At 33.0% G+C, this 20301-nt stretch overlaps 1 protein-coding gene, 1 non-coding gene and 1 pseudogene across 2 annotated transcripts; 2 read left to right on the forward strand and 1 right to left on the reverse strand.

Annotated features, from left to right (window-relative positions):
• Positions 1-6035: 6035 nt before the first annotated feature.
• Positions 6036-6154, forward strand: LOC149908252 (5S ribosomal RNA). The gene has a single exon (XR_016456773.1). It is a non-coding gene; the product is annotated as a 5S ribosomal RNA (ribosomal RNA).
• A 1505-nt stretch (positions 6155-7659) lies between these two features.
• Positions 7660-17473, reverse strand: Pxt (chorion peroxidase). The gene is made up of 15 exons (XM_090102182.1): positions 17413-17473; positions 16819-16986; positions 16108-16274; positions 15597-15732; positions 15156-15302; positions 14369-14542; positions 13614-13807; positions 13151-13337; positions 12656-12853; positions 11856-12000; positions 11133-11292; positions 10477-10632; positions 9877-10081; positions 8994-9108; positions 7660-8680 (listed from the first exon to the last, which is right to left on the reverse strand). Exons 1-15 carry the CDS (start codon positions 17471-17473, stop codon positions 8611-8613), a joined length of 2283 nt encoding a protein of 760 aa, XP_089958308.1. The 3' UTR covers positions 7660-8610.
• A 611-nt stretch (positions 17474-18084) lies between these two features.
• LOC149908254 (uncharacterized) lies at positions 18085-19052 on the forward strand (annotated as a pseudogene).
• Positions 19053-20301: the final 1249 nt, after the last annotated feature.

Here is a 20301-nt window from a genome sequence, read left to right on the forward strand (position 1 = left end):
TCATCGTCTTTTTTTAAGCATTCGTAATATATCTAATTAATACAAGAAATCGATAAAACACCAACCAAAAGAAATTTCCCGTTAATTCCAATAATGATTTAAAGCGATTAGCTAACAAGTTAAATGGGTAATATCTAGCAATTTATGTACAGCTAAATATAGCAGTGGTAATTTTAGAATTTTCTACTATATTCCGTCTTTTCTCTACGGCGGGATTCCTGGTGGCGCCAACAGAATTCGCATTAATAACGAAGGAACTGGTCTGAACACGCTAGGGCTGTAGCATTTGAAAAAAAAAACCTTGCCTTTTGTAATAGAAACTTAAATTCCATTTAAAACCTGAAAAAATAAATGTGCCGTGCCGAAAAATAGTGTTTCATGGTTTGAAATTTACGTGCTAATCAAGGTAAATATTAATAAAATTAATTTTATTTTAAATTTTTTTCAGGAAAAACATTTCCCTTTTCATGTTCTTATAATAATAATATAAGTTAATCAATTTACTCATTCCAATCTTTAATAAAAAAGCAAAAAAATAATTAAAAAACAAAACTAGAATCTAATAAGCAGTTACAATACGATAACAATAATGAATTGAACATAGCTATGCTATTATAGATAAAAAAAATATTATCTCCAGAGACAAGACGATGTATAAATTGTCTGTGCCTATTTTTAGATATTCCCGCCGTTCCTAGATACCTTCAGGACGTTGCCTTTTGCAATGTGAAACATTTACAACGGGTAATTTAAAAAGATGTAATCTGTCACATTATGAAAGAGGAATGCTAAGAAATATAACTAGGCTGTATGGTACAGACTTTAGTCGCAAGTAATATACGAATAACAAGATGTTACGTAAATATTCAAAGAATTTTGTTAGAAGGAAAGTCCTGTGCGTATTTTTTTATTGATTGATTATTTTTATTCAGAAAAAATTTGCCTTCAATACTGTATTATTTTTTTACTTGAAATCAAAACTACGATTTCATGGTTTTAAATTCACGCGTTAATCAGGGTAAATAATTTGTATGTCATAAATTTGTCTCTACGATTGACTCTACAATGTAGTTGTAATAATAGTACTAAGTTGTTAAGCAAAAATAAAGAATTTATATAATTTTATTGACTCCATGATCATTTGGGACTCGTATTTTCATTGACAGTTGGCTGATCGCATTCTATTTAAATAAAATTTAAATATAACTCTATCCCACATTTAAAAAACAATTAATTAATCAAATTACATGTACTTTACCTGTTCAAGACTAGATTTCTAGTTGCAATTATATTAATAATGGCGTCCAATAGTCGGGCTCCTGTCACTTAGCACTTTCACTAAGTATTAAAAATCAAATTAAGTTCTCCGATGTTTTATTACCAACTATAAATATTGCAGTCCGCAATCAAGTACTGAGCTTTTTTATTGATGTGAAACATCTATAGGCTCACTTGTAAACCGAACGATGTTTCACATCTGCCAGGCGTCCCATGACGGCTCACATTTTTTTTATTTATATATAGGTTTTATTATAGGTTTCTCATATATTGTCGATTGACTGGATCACGTGGGTATGGATGAAAAGAAAAAAGTTTGCGTCTTCTCAAACAAGCACAATTTAACAATTAACTTGAAATAATATGCAAATAAAAAGGTTCGTTGTTAAAATGTAAATATAAATTTTTAATATAGAAAGAAAGATTTAGGTTTCGTTATATTTTGGTAAACATATTTAAGAAAGAAGCCTTCCAAGCCAAAGGCCGTGGGTTTGATTCCCACCTAGGGCAAATATTTGTGTGATGAACATAGATGTTTGCTCTGTGACTGGGTGTTAACTATCTAAGTATTTATTTGAAATTATATATGTATGTTTATCAGCCATCTGGTTTCCATAAGACAAGCGAAAGCTTAGCATGGGATCAGATCGTGCCGTGTGTGAAAATATCCCAAAAAATTTGGCCCTGAAATTGAAGAAATAACGCTAATATTTACAAAAATAACAATAAAATAAATTTCATTACAGTAGAACGGATATATATACCTGCGCATGAAAAAGATTTTAGTAAGTTTTGTATGATTTAGTGTTTCAGAGCATATTCCGTTTCCTGAGATCTTTTTACTTTAATTAACACAATTGAAAATAAAACATTGCTAATTAAACATTTAACTTCCTCCTCGCAAAAAATTTCACGATTCACGGATGGACGAATATAAACGTTAGAGTAGGTTTAATACTAGAATATACCTACTAGATATGCCAAAGAATACAATTGGATATTTTAAGAAAGGAAGTATACTTTTGGGAACAAAATCTTCGTATAAATATAGTGTTTACTTTATTTAATTAATTTAACATGTTTATTATATGTGCAGAATGGAGCGAAAGAATCGACGGTATAATTTTTTTTTTTTTAAATAAATAATAAAAATCGTTTATTTGTTTCATAACACAGTGTACAATCAGTTTTGCATACAGTAAAAATTGCATATTATAATAACGGGCACTTAATAGTGATACACTAGTCCCCACACTAGGATCCCCTGTGTTGTGGGAAACTAGTCTCTTCCAATGTTACAGAAGTATTTTTTTAATTTCTAAAGTAAGAAATATAACAAAAAACGAAATACGAAAATAAAATATGTATTTAACAAACTCACGTGTGTGTGTGTGTGTGTGTTGTTCTAATCTCTTTTTAAAATATATATTGATGCATATTTACATTTAATCTTTTTATAAACTTATTGTATTATACATAACATTATCTACACTAATATTATAAAGAGGAAAACTTTGTTTGTTTGTTTGTTTGTTTGATTGTAATGAATAGGCTTATAAACTACTGGACCGATTTTAAAAATTCTTTCACCATTCGAAAGCTACATTATCCACGAGTAACATAGGCTAGGTTTTATCCCGGAAATCCCACGGGAACGGGAACTATGCGGGTTTTTCTTTGAAAACGCGGGCGAAGCCGCAGGCGGAAAGCTAGTATGTGATAAATATATTATATAGGCATGATATTTGTATATCATTATTGTTATAAAGTAAAGAAATAGAGCATCCTATAAGATTGCTCTATTTCTATAAAAACATAGATATATTTTAATTCATCTATGATCGTTTATAACTGTATAATTTATAACCTTTCACTTACTGGTTTAATAAAGTCATTGTCTTTTATCCCTTAAATATCTATTAATAATTATTCCTTAAAAAATCATGCCTTTTAAACTATTGACTCTTCCGAGATTTTCTTATATAATAATGACGAGCTGTCATTAATTGGGCAAGAATTGGACTATTTGGACACATCATAAATCCCGGCAAATTTTACATAATGTAATGTAAATTTTTTGCATTACTGTTAATTAAAATTCGAGGTCGTTGACCCCACTGTAAAGTGTCAAAAATCAAATTTAAAACGTTTGGTAAGAGTATGGAGTGATTACTCGGTATCCAGGAATCGAATCGAGTACGTCGTTAATCATTATCCGGAGGCGAGGCTCGACTTTGAACTTGGACTGTTGCATGCAGAAGTTAATAATATAAATTTTGTTATTTTTTTAAGGATATTTTAGCAATTTTAAGAGAATATTTAGAAGCTGTTGTACACGTGTATTGAGAGTAGGAATATTTCAATAGTGCGGGCAACGGGCCGATACCTAACTTCTCTTATTTGGGATAAATATTTGGGACAAAAAACCATGTACTCATTAAAATAAACCTGGATAATATAATATAATATCTTTGATAATATAAAATATAATATCCTGGATGTGGGATTTTCAAGTGCCAAATGTTTTTGAAGAATTAAGTACATCATATCATTTCAAAGTGTATAATTTTTCCGAATAGTTTGTGCATTGAATAAATTATAGGCTGGCCTACCTCTACATTTCTAACTGAAATTGAAACTTTTTACAACTACAACTAAACTATATATTATACTATTTTTATGTATGTTTATCATAAATGTATATTTTATTTGATCACATAAAATCACAGTTGGGTGAATGGTGAATGGAAGGGCGATATTTGTACCCACCCTTGAGTTTCGACTAATAATAAAATGCCCTAGAATTTTCCATTATAAATCTGCACACGACTGTACCCACAAGTTTGGAATATTTCGTAGAAACAAAAGTAAATACGATTCGCATGTTTGCGTCGCGCCCGGACCGTACGCGTTACGTACGGTTATGTGCCGGGAACGACTTGCTTGTTTTGCTATGCCTCTTCATACGATATTGGTTATTAGTTAAGGAATATTATAAGGTGGACAAACTTGAAGGGACTTTAAAAGAAAATATTTTGCTAAGGAAATTATCCAGCCAGGCATTTGAAAAAGCATAAATTATTGTGTTTACATCATATTCTTACTTACTTACTATAAGTAGTGATAATAATATTGAAAATAATCGCTATTTAGCCTGCTCTTTACATAAAACAGAATTCTCGAAATCAGCTCTTTGCAATAAGCGTAAAATATTCTATCCTTCGCGAGAGTCATCAATGATCAATGTCAATATCGGTGACTAATACGAAACAGAACATTACAGCAAATCCTAAAATTATATCGAAAACTTCCTTTCAACAAAACTTATTTCCAGACTCCTGAATTTTATCAAACCTGGCGCTAAACTGTGTGAAGACGCTCTAACACACGCCCAAATTTGACGAAGCCTTTTTATTTACGATCGGAACAACGTCAAGGACACGGCTTCGCGAAAAGATTTAATATCATCGTGGCATGTGGAGATGTAACTTGTTACAGGATATATGATACAAGCTATTAATGTGCTTTCTCCTTTTTTAAATGACTTGTGACATTGGATTCACCTTTTTGTTTCAAGTGAAGTTATTTCAGGTAAATGGCATCAAATATCTTTGATCTTCACAGGAAAGATAATGCTCCTAAACCTATACCCATTGCGAGCATATACCTAAAACTCAAATATTTATTCATTCAAATAGACTTTTGAATTGTCCCAATTACCACTGATTCCGAAATCAGTCTCTACGGAGATGAACCGACAAGAAACTAAATTTTAAAAGAGCAACTACGGGCTCTTATAAAATCATATCAATTTTACATAATAATTATGATAGTATGATTATACCTATTGACCTATTTCTAATCCTTATCTTGTGTATTTTCTTGTATTGTACATGTTTTCTTTCACTTTTTATTTTTTCCCGCACAACTTAACTAGGCTTCTTAAGAAACCCAATAAATTAAGTCATCAAGATCAGACAAAATGCTCATAAAATAAAAACTAGCAGGCCTATCCGAATAAAATTTTTATGGGACCAATTCGACACCATTCCACATCAAACAAAAAAAAACCGGCCGAATTGATAACCTCCTCCTTTTTTTGAAGTCGGTTAAAGAAATCACTCATATTTTAATCGCGTTAAATTTCCTGTAATATCAAATTGTTATTTATTATGCTAAACGACTAACCCACTTATATCGATTTTGAATAAAGGATCAAAATGTACCGTTGCGTCCATTTGCAAGTCATGTGCAGATTTATGTGATTAACCTTTATTATGAAAAATAATATGTATAACAACTGACCTACTAAATATTGGGACAATGAAAATGCCGTATGTAGAGTTTATAATATGCATATGTTTTTGTGTATAATCAGGGAACATAACCTAACAAATGAAATTGATAATAAAAGGAAAGAAAAATATGTTCGATACAAAATAATATAGGTACATGACGAAAGGACTAAAATGCAGAGCATGATTTTGTTTGAAGTTGATGGAAACTAATAGAACTTAAATATTTTATTTACTATGTATATTTGCAAAATTATTGAATGTCGCTGGAAACTAGATAAAAATTGTAATATTGTGTTGCTGTAATTATTAAAAGATATATGTTATACATTTTTTAATTAGTTTATTCTTTTTAACTAATAATAAAGAACCTCATTTTTTTTGAGGTGGTTAAAAAGATACGTTACTAAATTGCAATAATATAATATCTGCGTACTATAGCAATAATTTGGTTATCTTGTCGCCAACGTCCATATCACGTTGAATACACCGGTTCTCGTCCGATCACCGAAGTTAAGCAACGTCGGGCGCGGTCAGTACTTGGATGGGTGACCGCCTGGGAACACCGCGTGATGTTGGCTTTTTGCTCACAATAATAATTATAACTTACATCCATATTTCATAGCTCGTATGGGAATGATAGATAACTCTTTGAAAATATCTTTCTTTTCTTTTTAAAATAGCTTGCCCGAGTCGCTTGCTCCTCCCAAATAAATGCAGTAAAAAAAACAGCCTATATCACTAAAATCTACTGGTACTGCTGGTGCTGTAAAAATACTAAGGTTATTATGAACCTTAGTATTTTTTGGAGATAATACAAACAACATTTTTTTAAAGTGAAACTTTTATTACATCGTCTCAAACTTTTTGGTCTGTGTAGCGCATGTCGCGTGTATCGCGGCTGCCGAGTAGGTATGCCTACTCGGCAGCCGCGATACACGCGACATGCGCTACACAAAGCAGTGTTCGGAACCGTTCGAACAGTTTCACTTTTACCGTGGTTTCATAAAACCACACAACATTTTTTTTTATTTCTGTCATGTGTGATGAAAATAAAATGGTAATATAAATAAAATGTGATATTCTAGAAAACCTAACATAAAATTAAAAATGATATCTTAAATTTTTAGAATGATAATTTTTTTTTAACTCCATACTTACTACAATTATTAAGCTTCTAGCAATCTCATAACAATTCACAAAGCTTATTTTAAAACAGGCCAACTAGATCCTAGCATTCCTAGATAGCTATTCCTCCACAATAGATCATCTATATTTATCCGAGGTGAATGATCCAGCCGCGTGTTATACTGACACAATGTTTGCCCATTAGAAAATGGCGACTAATTGCCTGGAAACTTTTCGATTTTGCACTTATTGTTGAGATCAAAAACTATAAAAATTACTGCCGCGCGTGAAATAGATACAGCTTACAAAATTGAAATTTCATTCACCCTTTTTACTCTGATACAGGGTCAAAAATCCTTTCTTGATGCTTTCCTAACATATTTTAATTCAAGAAGTTACCATGTTCATGGTAAGTTACGTAAGTTAATCAATCAAGTTTTTTTCTCTAGATTTCCTAAATTAAAAAGGGGCTGATATGGATAGAGCCGTTAGAATGGCTAACGGGGAATTCATTTGTATGGTACCTAGGTAATTTAATTTTTATAAATTATAATCGTTGTCAGATTATCTTCTTATATATAAAATTCTCGTGTCACAATGTTAGTCTGCATACTCCTCCGAAACGGGTGGACCGATTCTCATGAAATTTTCTGTGCATATCGGGTAAGTCTGAGAATCGGCCAACATCTATTTTTCATATGTACCACGTGCGAAGCCGGGGCGAACCGCTAGTATTGAAGTAATATTAAAGCACTTTATTAAAATTTACCTATTTTAAAATATGATGTAAATAGGAAAACAGAGGTGGGATTATCGATGATAATAAAAAACAAAAACGTTTTATTCCGTAAACTTTATTGAAATTCATTTTGCCATAAAATTTATTTTAACATTTTATTAATTACAAATGCTTAAAATTTAAAAAACTTACATTATGTACAACTACCAATCACCAATTTATAAAAATACATCACAAAATCATACGAAACTATCCTAAAATAATTACAGGAGCTCCTTTGAAAATTACATACAAAATCAAACACTTACAATACCATCAATTTCTATACAAAACTAAGCTAAAACGATTAATTTATTTTATGAAAACGTTCACAGATAAAAAAATACAATCACTTGATCACCAATAATTTGACAGTTCATTAAAATAACCAACACCGCTCTCTTCATCCCTTTGAAAAAAAAAGAGCTCAGGTTTATGGTTAGAAAAAAATAAAGAGTCATAGACACTAGAATTTGTTTTTTATTTCGTTCGATGAAATAAGATAGAACAAAGAGGGAAAGAGACGCAATGATGAAACTTATACTAAGGACTAGCTGTTTTTAAATGGGTTTTAATCTTCTCACAACAATGTACTATACTCCCGATTTCTAGATTTTTTATAGAAAAAATCATTTAACCAGGTACTTTTCATAACCGTTCCAACACTAAATTTAACATCAGTTTTAATTAAAGATTGGAAGTGAATCAAAAACTAAGATATTGACAAAGCACTGCAGATTCACAGGTATTATTTCATTGAATAAGTTAAAAACATAATTTAAATATCCCTTTTTAAATGTAATTCAAATTAAATTTAAAAAGGGCTATCTTTTAGAGGTAAAATTTACAGATACTAATGGTCCGCATATAAAATATCATTACAAAAAATGAATTTATTGCAAGAGGCACATGCAAAATCAGGAAACTATACGATCGCTTTTGCAATAAAATCAAATTATTGTAAGATGTGTGAAAATGCAGTTGAAAATAAATCACAAGAAACAGGAAAGACTGATGTTGAATTCAGAATTAAGACTCACAACAAATACATTTGCTAACTTTAAACAACCCTTGTGATAAATTTAACTTATTTTAAAATAAAAACTAGGGTTTAAATGAAAACGGTGAAAATTAAATTTCTTTCATTATTCTTAAATCTAATTCTGGGATGAGTGGACTATCACATGGTACTGGTTCATTCCTGAAATATAATATTCATGTCAATAAAAATATTTAAAAATTATTTGTTTTCAAGACAAGCTATTGATAAGTATCCTAGTAATCCTGTTTCCAGAAACCTTTTCCAGAACTAATTAATTCGCTTCTTAAAATACATTGATGAAATTCGATTCAGAAATAAAAGTATAGATCTACTAGGGGCTAACTACTGGAGGTTTTTTTTAATAGAAAATGATCACGAGGCGGGATTCGAACCAGTGCTTTTTATGCCGTGCCGTGGCAAACTAGTCTTCTATTCTGCTATAGCAATAAAAATGTAATTATAAACTCTTTACCCAGGCATATCCGATCTTAAGAAGGCATTAGGAGACTGATATTGGAGCTCAATGTGATCGCTGTTATCGCAAATAATCCGGGACATTGTCACCTTCTTGATTTCAGCTAGCTGACCTGAAAATTATTATAACAATAGTAATTTTTAAGAGTAAGAATTAATATTTTGTAACAATACTAAAATTTTAGTTGTCAGTCATGTCTGTGTGTGTCTGTGATGTGTGATACTTTCTTATCACAAATTATATGAAGACGTTAGGTTACGTTTTTGAATAAAATTAACTATATATAGAATACTAGCTTTCCGCCCGCGGCTTCGCCCGCGTTTTCAAAGAAAATCCCGTTCCCGTAGGATTTCCGGGATAAAACCTATCCTATGTCCTCCTGTACCTTAATTTTCTTTTTTTTTCCAATACATTGGCTGCTCGGGTTGCTTGGAAGAAATTGCTTGAAGCAATAAAGCCGCCCTTTGCATCTAATGTCCTGTCTGTGTGTGTGAAATTTGTATTTGTGTTGTATGCAATAAAGATTATAAATAAATAAATAAATAAATAAATATGTCCTTTCTCGAGTATCAAAATATCTCTATACCAAATTTCATGCAAATTGGTTCAGTAGTAAAGGCGTGATTGAGTAACAGACAGACAGACAGAGTTACTTTCGCATTTATAATATTAGTATGGATTATTAATATAATTAACGAAATATTATTGAAGTCATGCATACAAATTTGAAACTTTTTAATTACAAAGACCACTACACAAAATGTGGTAGATAAATGTTTAAACTGTTATGACGATTCAAAGTTAAGTGCTTGAAATGTTAAGTGCTTCTAGAAGAAGTCTAATTGAATTAATAAAAGTTTGAGTTTGAAATATAACTTACTGATAGTAAAAGCTCCAGGATTAACATCTGGACCATAATCATAAAAGTATCGATCGCCATTCTTAATTCGTGCGAACTGATCGGCCAATATTTGCGCAAACGTTGGGCCAACGATGGCGCCCTCTAGGGGTTTCTCTAGAAGTCCTCCCACCCAGAGGTCTATGTCTTGTGGAGATTTGTATACTGATGTTAGACGTTTTGCTGTCTGTGAAAATTGTAATTTGCAATATCACTGATAAATATGACTATCAATATGACTGTTACATGAAAACAATTGAACAGATTGGAAACAAAGTAATGTCGGATTTATGAAATTGCAAGTAAATTGCCATTATCTGGGGCCATTATATTATCTGAACTAATTACATACATGTATTACGATGGACTAATTTAATTAAATTATTAAAATAACTGTTGTGCTAAAAGATCGTTAAGAGATGGAGAAGAAAGAGTAAAAGATCGCTTAGTCATTTTCTACCGTCGTGAAAATGGTATCGTATTTAATATTTATTTTATTTAATATTTCATTTCGTATCATTTGTATGTAATTTTGTTAACTGAGCGTATTTGTAAAGATTACTTCAAATATTAAACACTTACATTAGGTGAAAAATCAGTGAAATCCAAAGGCATCAAACCGACCAGTTTCCTATAGTCATTATAATTTCGTAGACCATAGTCCCTCCCTCGTTGTATATTAAGAGCGGCTAGATCAAGCCCGGATGGGTTCCCACCGTGAAACATGTATTGTGTTAGCTGGAGTTCAGGAAGAAAATAACATATATGAAGAAAATCTTTGAAATTTGTTAGAGAATATTAAATTTAAAAAAAGGTTGCACTCCGGGAGTGCCGGCAGAAGTGAATACTTGATTATTAACGTTGAGCATGTTTGATATTTTGGAATGGTATCCGTCTTACGCTTTTTCGATCAGGTCACGTGGCCTGACGCGAGTTTAAGGTTTTATACCCATTACAGAAAAAGTGCTCAACGCCGCTTAAGAAGTTTTCACTTCAAAAAAACGTTTATCCATTGGTATATTTGGCAGCATGTTGGACAAAAAAGTTGGGGAAGTATTGGTTCGGAAAAAGGTATATGAAACAATAAATTCATTATATTTTGAAAATATTTATGTTATTTATTTGTTTTATTAATTTAGCACATTCTGAATGATGCTCTATGATTGTAGTGTGATTAACATATTTTGTTTTATTTTCAGGAATGACTTCGTGATGTTATTTAAGTATGTTTTACTCACTGATTCAGTCATAAACGGATCAACATTTTGCATCGGTTGCCAGGACATTCCCATCAGCATTCTATCGAGAAATGGCCTAAGTCTCATTCTAGATGGCTGGAACATTACTTCTGGAATTGACAGCACCTCGGATGTTTCTCCAGATTTCGGGCTAAGAACCCTGAAATATGTTTGCTTAATTTTTCATAAATGTTAAAAAATAATCAACACTGTAACTAATTATGTTATTCTCTTATTGTTACATTTTCACATCTGAATCGGTGATTGACTCAATTTTGATTTATAAATAGAGGAATAAAAAGACTCTTTTTCCCGCGAGACATATTGGTTGAAGGAAAATAAATAAAACATATTTTATCAACTTTTGACGTGACAACGTCTTATAATTCGATAGAGCCGGCTGCACGCACGAAAAAACATGACTCATGCGGCGTTACCTCGCTCTGAGGCGTTCCATGTAAGGCTTGAAGTGCAAGCGAGAGCGCGGAACGAGCGACAAAGAAGCACAATCGGACGTTGTCACGTTCAACTATCGTCAGTAAACCGACTTTACAGACAACCAATTTTTTAAATTACTGAATAATAATCATACCATTTTCTACCTATTTATATTATTCTATTATTTCTATTGTTATACATACTCAATGTTTCTTTACGTTCATCATCATTCACACCAATTTCCACAACATTTACAATATTTTTCTTTGTCTAAAATATACTCACATCATTTTGCCATCAACAATGGAATGTCCAAACCTCATGGCTGCAGCAGCAAACTCGACTGTTAAAGAAGGATTCACGAGAGAATCGTAGCCAGTAGAATAACCCTTAGGAGAAGTTATTTTGAACAACTTCATTACTTTTGGACCTGAAATATACATTAAGGGTCTTACTAATAAAATGTTACCCATTCGCTTTGCAATGGATTAGTTATTGCAATAACCTGTCTTGTTTTTATGATTGACGTTTCATGTGAGCAAGAGCAGGAGACAGCTATGGTAGAAAATGGTAGAAATTTATCCATTGTTTAACTTTTTATTAGTATGGCCCTAAGTTTAACAAACTGTAAGAAGAATGAGGATTGTATTGTATGTTTGTTAAATCAAGAAACTTTGTCAAATTCGTATAAAAGTAATTATACATTTATTATTTTTAATGGCTTTTCTTATTTATTTTCTAACTTAATAAGTTAAAGAAGGAAGAAGAAAGAGATACGATTATTTCTAACTTTGTTTATGTCTTCGAACTTGTTTCGTTCTACTTTCATTATGTGTTGCGTTATTCCTAACATTTTTAAGTTTCAGTCCACGATAAGCTAGGCTTGTATAATATAACGGAGGATGGTGTTTCTTGCCGGTTCTTCTCCGTAGATACTGCTTTCCGAACCGGTGGTAAATGTTAAAAATTTGTAATGACGATTCAAATGTGATTGTAGATGAAGTCTAATTGAATAATTAAATTTTTGAGTTTGGATGTTTGAGTTTAATCTTCTTACTTAAGTCAATTCTCTGACTCAAACTTACCTAAAAGCAGTGGCAACCATTCCTTATAAATGATATTTTGGAACTCTGCTTGTACGATTCTTCTGGTCTCAAAGAAAACTTTATCATCGTCCCACTTCGGGTTTATCAGGGAAAGTTCTCGAGCCACTCTATTGTGCTCTCTGATGAAAAGAGTGTTCAGAACAGTGAGGGATATTATCTGATTTCCGTGATTATCACCTGCAAAAAGTGCAAATAATAAACTGCAGATCATACAAAAAAACACTGCAAAATTAAGTTACAAATGAGAGTCAAGGATGGATGAGTTAGAAGTCTACTTCGTTCTCAACAAATTGACCATAAAATAATACAAAATAAAGTATATGATACATTTGTCCTTGTTCGATCAAAGTTTAAATTTGTAAATGTAAAATTCATGCGTTTTATGTAATACCTATTTCATGAACGTTTATCACAATATATCGCAGTGCAAAAATTCTTACATCCTTCACCAAATATTATATAAAATATAATTACCCGAATCAAAACAAACAGCACCCTGACTCTTGACCAAACACTCTGGTTTCTGCGTAAGTGGCGGTAGTTCCCTACCAAAGTCATGGAAGGTCTTCAGCAAGCCACCAGGAGCTCGTAGTGAGTTTAACTTCTCTAGAGAACTACCGTATATTGGGGAAAGATCTGGGTAGTGGGTTACTCCATTCATCTAAAATGTAGATAAGGAATGATTTAATAAATAGATATTCGAGTCACAATCAAGTTTAATAAATCTTAATAAACAAGGCCAATTACAGAAATCTGACAATTTTACCAACACATACAGCGCAATAAGCCAATAATAAAATTGAAAATAGGAGATTGTAATGTCTCAAACAATTTCGAAAATTGTAAATATGTAGTTACCTAAGCATATTATGAATTCACAGAACGATTCTTATCAAACAAAGAGTAATAGTAGTAGTAAGTAGTCGATACAATTTACCTGCTTAGCATATCCGACAGAGCAATCACTCCACGGCGCAAGCTGTGTCCTCACAAAGTTAAGGCATTTAGTGTGGAACTGCTTGTAAAAGGGATCAGTGTCGGCCACCAAGATGGCGGCGCAGGCCCAGTGCTGTAGCTCTATGGGGAGGGCAGTTCCGTCTTGAGAACAGCAGGATATTCCGCTGCCGTTGGCTGGAAAATATAAAATTAATTCAAATTCAAATTATATTTATTTGCAAGAATGTAGGTAGTTACAAATTATAGATGTTTTAATTACAATATTATGTGGCTAATACATTCTCCTATATAGGTTCTTGCCATAACTTCAGTTGGTATATTAGAATGCATTCTATTGAAAATTATGGTAAAAGTTGCGTTGACAATAATGTGATGAAGAAAGAGAGATAGTTGATGAAAATCGTAACGATTAATTCTATACTAATACATAACGCGCTAATCTCAGGAACTACTACTGGTCTGATTTAAAAAAAATATTTCGGTGTTAGATAGCCCATTTATCGAGGAATGCTATAGGCATATAGCCTAAGCCCATCATCACGCTAAGACCAACAGGAGCGGAGCCACGCGGGTAAAACCACGAAGCGCAGCTTAGTTAATATAATCTGAATGGTACATTCATAATTATAACAATCCAATGAAAGAAATGGTTCCTCAATGCTCCAACACTTGATTTCAAAGAAGCTATGGCAATAATTTTAAAGAAAATATAAAACAAGGAAATTAACCACTCACCAGTACTAAAAACAACTCCAGAGGTAACATCATAAGCCAGCAAGTGCCCAAACTGCATGAACATAAGATTATGTGATCTGCTCGGTTGATGAGCGTCCGGGATGAGAACACTGCTCACTTCTCGAGCACTGGGAAGGTGGTTCCCTGTTACTGATAGACGGAAGGACCATGTGCCTGGAAATAGATGATTTAATTTACATTAATACAATATTTGTCAATATTGTATCGAATTATTAAATTAATTAATATTGTGAAATACACTATATTGTAATAATCATGTCTTGTTAATTATAGGAATTATTTATTTTATTTATTTATTTATTTATCAATATTGCATCGAATATAATCGTATATATTTGAAATGGTTTGAAAATTCGATCAGGAGGCGGGATTCGAACCCGAGCTTTTAACCGCACCGTATTTTGTTTAAATAGTATGTTAAACAGTATCTAATTTAACATAACGAAGACTTTTTACTGCATGCCAAAATATATTAAGTTTCGTCATCAAAATATATGAAACAACGTAAAAACAATGGCGTGGAAAGGGCTTTAAAATTAACATTGGTGATGACTTCATCACATGACAAGCATGAAGTACAAAGCGGTTCAGCACTGAAATCTCTGAGTCAATTATTGAAGTAATATAAATTTTTAATGAATAACCAGTTACAATAGTACCACAAGTCCTAAAAAATAAGCGTCTTACTTCTGTAAAACTATATTTTAAGCGAACGCTTTACCTATTTTGCTTACCATAATATTCATAAAGATACCAAAAACGTTACCATCTCGATAATCCGGCGGCAGTAGCCTCTCATACCCAGTGTGGCTTGCCCCCCAACTCGCTTGCTGCGGGTTGTTGCAGTTGCCATCTATGCTTCTGTACTTGGAGGGTATTGTGGGGCAACTAGGTTGGATTGGACATAGTGTACCTGAGAAAAATATTTTTAATCGACTTCCAAAAATAAATAGGAGGTTCTTTGATTCCTTTGGTAATATTGTAGAAGAAATAGCTTAAAGCAATGCGGTTGCATCAAAATCTATTCAGTCGTTTATAAATTAATCTGAACAAACAGACAACAATGAATATTCATAATTGCTTATATTTTGCAATGCCTTAATATATCTATATTATTTTTGTGAGCTTATTATCGTCTTTTTTCGGTATCTAAATATTGTCTGACTTCAATTTATTTAAAAAGATTATAATGTTCATAAAGTCTCACCATCCAAATGATCAGTAAGACCCAGAGCAAGCTCGTGATCGGAAAGCGCCTGCCGATCTCTCAACTCCTGCGCGGCGAATAGATTCACTAGTCCGCTTTGTCCCAGGATGTTAGCTTTTTTGTTGAACGTCATAGACTGTAAGTAAATACACATATTTTAATTTTTAAGAGATACTAAAATCATAACAGAAACGAATTTTTTTTATATATTGACAAATTAGATATACAAATAGCATTTCAAATATAGCGTAGGTAATTACTGTGATAAATGATACATAATGTTCATAAAATCGAAAATTATGTAAAATTCCCAAGATTCTTCTTGCAAGCAAAAACTATTGAAATCATTCTTATATTATAAATGCGAAAGTTTGTGAGTATGTATATGGTTGCTACTCTTTCACGCAAAAACTGCTGAACCGATTTTCATGAAATTATGGAACTATGTGGGTTTATCTTTGAAAACGCGGGTGAAGCCGCAGACCTGATCTAGTATGATAATAATACTTACTAGATGATGACCATAGCTCGGTTCGTGATCCTGGACTATCGTGCCATCCTTGTCTGACAAGATGGCGGCTCTTTCCATCCAATCTAGCAGTCGTTGTCTAGATATATTGTGGACTTCTTTCAATTCTGGTATGTTGACTGCTGCGCGGAATTTGCGGTCGGCTTCCGCTGAAAACAATATAATATACAGATTTAACTATAAAATATTTTAATTTCCTTTTTGTTTACTGTTAGCAATGGTAGCGTTAGCTACAGGGGCGTAGCTACCGCCGCGCCGTATCTGCCGTATCAATTATACGGGGCCCCCGCGCCAAGGGGGCCCCCAACGTGCGCTTTTGTGAGAAAGCTTTACCCTTCATATGGGGCCCCGAACAAATTTTTATACCGGGCCCCGCCAAGGCACGTTACGCTTCTACTTAGCTACTATTAAGTATTCTGTGACAGTGGATTAAAAGTGTATTAAAAATTATTTAATCCGTGTTCTGTCATGTATATTTGCAAAGAATACGATGATGATTGAACTTATAATTAATTACCTATGTGGATAATAATCGATTAAGGATTACTGCTATAGCTTGTTTTTAATTAATACTAAATAAATAAATAAGAAATTTAAAAGAGAATTATCAAGAAAGAAAATCGTTACGTTCTTAGTATTGAGCATGCAATCGAGCATTTCACACTGGTGTTTATTTAATTATAATCTTCTTACCAGCCAATCTGTTCCCTGTGAAACAACAAACACCTATATGTTCTTTATTAATATGACATCTTGGGTTATAAGAATGTGGTCTGGTGTGCGCGGGACACTGCACTTTCGGGACGCACACACCGCCCCGGGGACAGATGGAGCAAGGCGGTGTTGTTTCGTGAATGTGCTCTGGAATTATACGTTTTTAGTTTAAAATGTGCATAATAAGGTTGTAACTTGAGATTTTATGTTTATTTGATTATAGACAATATGCAGTTACTGTTAATTGCTAATAAAAACAATCAGGGGCAAGTACTTGGAATATTACACAAAATAGTTTTTTAGTAACTTTTTTTGTGAATATTGTTACAATGTTTCACGTTATCACGTATCTGACAAGGTAAAAAATAAGGTTATAATTGTAAGCATTTTTTCTGAGTGAAAATTTTATGATAACCTTTATGAAATTGATTATGCAGCATTTGCATATTATTTATTAATGAAAACTGAAATAGCTGATGTAAATTTTAGTATTACTAAAATAAATAATTATGATGCTTTATTGCACAATTCAATTTTATTATTGATCGAATGTGACGAAGGCAAAAAAGTTACCTAGCAGATTTATTAAACATAAAGAACAATGGATTGTGGAAACCACTTTGTCAAAAGTCATTCCTTGTTCAAAAATTGTTTATTAAAATAAATTAAAAATCTACTTGCCTAAATCATTGATACCGTAATGACCTCCCAAAGCTTCACCATTGCACAAAACACTGAGTGGACAATATATCACCACATACACTAATATATAATAAACTAAACTTGTAAAATTCATTGTAATAATTGAATAAAATTATAATTTACAATGAAACGCGTGGGAGTCATGCTCGATCGGTGGCTGAAATGACAGATAGAATGGCTTGTATGATTTATTCAAGATTTTGAGGGTAGTTGTAAAAAGTAAAATGACCAATAAACTCAGAAAATCCTAAATTCAAGGGTAGGTAAGTATTTTTTAAGTTTTGGATGTAAGAAGTGATAGATATTTTAAAGATGTTTGGAAGCCAGTTTTCTGGTACTCTTTCAAGTTTCGGGCAACTTTTTGCATCCTTGGTACAGGGTGAGTAAATTTATAATAAATGTTGTGATAACGGAAAACTATTATTCATTTTGATGATGTCTTAGTTAAATATTATACTGGCAACTTTGTAATATATAAAATTTGTTTCTTAAAAAGGTTTGTGTGCCACTAAATTAATCATTGTTTAAGATTAAATGGCATGAAAAGAAATTTATCACCTTTTATTTTGTTTTAGATCTCAGTGGAACCATCACAGGCTCTTTGTAGAATTGAACACTCTTGAGCAGTGTCTGCACTTTACTGAGGAGCGGGGTATGATTCTACGGGAGAAACTCTGTAGCCGCCATCGACTGCCTATGACTCTTCATACATTTGGGGGACAACTTGGTTCCTTCCGTTGCCGCAAGAGCACTTGCAGACATAAGTCAGTGAGTCGCTCCAAGGGAACGTGGTTTGAGAATGTACATCTCCCCATAAATATAGTATTCCAGTTTATGTACTTATTTAGTGTGGGAGCGGACTATAACGCTGTGCAGCGTGAAACTGCAAGACGAGAAAGAGATACAGTGTTATCAACAAAAACAATAGCCGATTGGTTCTCATATTGTCGGGAGACCATTGTGGTGTAAGAATTGGAGCACCAAGAAAGTGGAAGAAAAATAGGTGGACCTGGGAAAATTGTCCAGGTAGACGAAAGCAAATTTGGAAAACGCAAGTATAACCGAGGCCGCCGCGTTGAAGGACATTGGGTTCGGTATGATTGAAAACGGCAGTCAGTATCTGAGACTGGAAGTGTGTCCTAATAATGAGAGATCTTCTGAAATACTGGTGCCACTTATACAGAAACATGTTGAGGAGGGCACAGAAATCCATACAGACTTCTGGAGAGCTTATGATTGCCTTCCACAATATGGATACATTCACAAAAAGTGTAATCACAGTGACCCAGAACACAGATTTGTGGTACCAGATGGGACAAACACCCAGAGGATTGAGAGCCAGTGGAGAAATTTAAAACGAATGTTCGCCAAGGACCAATACAAAGGAAATTTCACCGACTGGCTCACAGAGTACAATTGGAGGAAAAAAATTATTGCTAAACATAAGGATCCCTTCGAGGAATTACTGACTGCTGTAAACTGTGTATACAAATAAATATATTATTATTACATTATTATTTTTATTTCAAAAATCCCAATTCAATACAGAAATCCTTACTGTTGGTTAGGTTAAGTTAGTTTTTTTTTTCCTGAGCGAAGCGAGGGCCATCCCTGATCCCACAGAGCGGGGAGGGCAATTTCAAGTTTTAATTCGCGATTTCCTTTCCCATTCTATCCTAAAATCGTGGGATTTGACTAATTAAACCCAACCTAACCTCAAAACTTTAACCTCCAATATCTCAGAAACTAAGTGACTCCTGACCCCCCTTTGGGGGAGGGGTTCCCACCACTCCCCCCTCCCCCCCACAAAAACCATAAATTCGTGGGTTATATTTGTACAGTCCTTCCAAAAGGAAAAGTAAGTAAAACGAAATAATCATAAAAAAGTTTATTCAACAATTAATATAAAAATATACACGTTACACTCTCAAGCTAAATCACAAAATCAGATCCTAGATTAACATCTGCTATAGCCTATACCTAAGTTTTACCTTATCGCGGAATTTAAGTTTTTCGTTCAACACTAGAAACAATCGAGACTATTCTTCTTAAAGCCTTTTAGTTCAGATTAAACTACTATCTTTCAAATAGACACAAAAAATATAAAATATCTACATTTCTCAAATACATCGCATCAAGCATTTATTTTTTCAACTATTAAAAAAAACATTTAAATTATGGACAAAGCTAGTCGTCCGCTAAACGGATGAATAAAATAAATTAGTCGTCCGATTACCGGATGAATAAAATAATTTAATCGTCCGATAACATCTATTTATCTATACAGGGTGTCCCAGCAACGGTATACTAAGCCCCAAGGAGGTTATAGTTTTGCATACGCTGAGTGCGTAAAAAATACTTATAAAATTCCAGACGAATTTTTTTGACAAATAGATGAATTCTTAAAACTCTATGTGTACACCCCTAACAAGCAACCAGCTCAACATTGCCACCCGCACGTGAGCTATCGTTGAAGATTATGTTTTCATAGACAAAATTCTCACATTAGCGAAGCGGTATATGCCGGCTGCGCGAAGGTAGAGACGAAAACATGGATTTTAAGGAAAAATTAAGCAAAAATTTTTTGGCGTAATTTTGTTGTTTAAGTATTTTTTACGTGATCAGTGTTTGCAAAACTACAAGTCCCTTCGCGCTTAGTATACCAATAGTGGGACACCCTGTATAGTTAGGTTATCGGGGTTTCTTTAGAGAACTGCCGCACGTATTATAGGTTTTTTGTGGGGGGAGGAGGGGGGAGGA

The sequence above is a fragment of the Colias eurytheme genome, chromosome 5, assembly GCF_061535395.1.
Source record: "Colias eurytheme isolate Ceu_HAF_F1 chromosome 5, ilColEury1 Martin Lab GWU primary, whole genome shotgun sequence".
Classification (NCBI taxonomy): domain Eukaryota; kingdom Metazoa; phylum Arthropoda; class Insecta; order Lepidoptera; family Pieridae; genus Colias; species Colias eurytheme.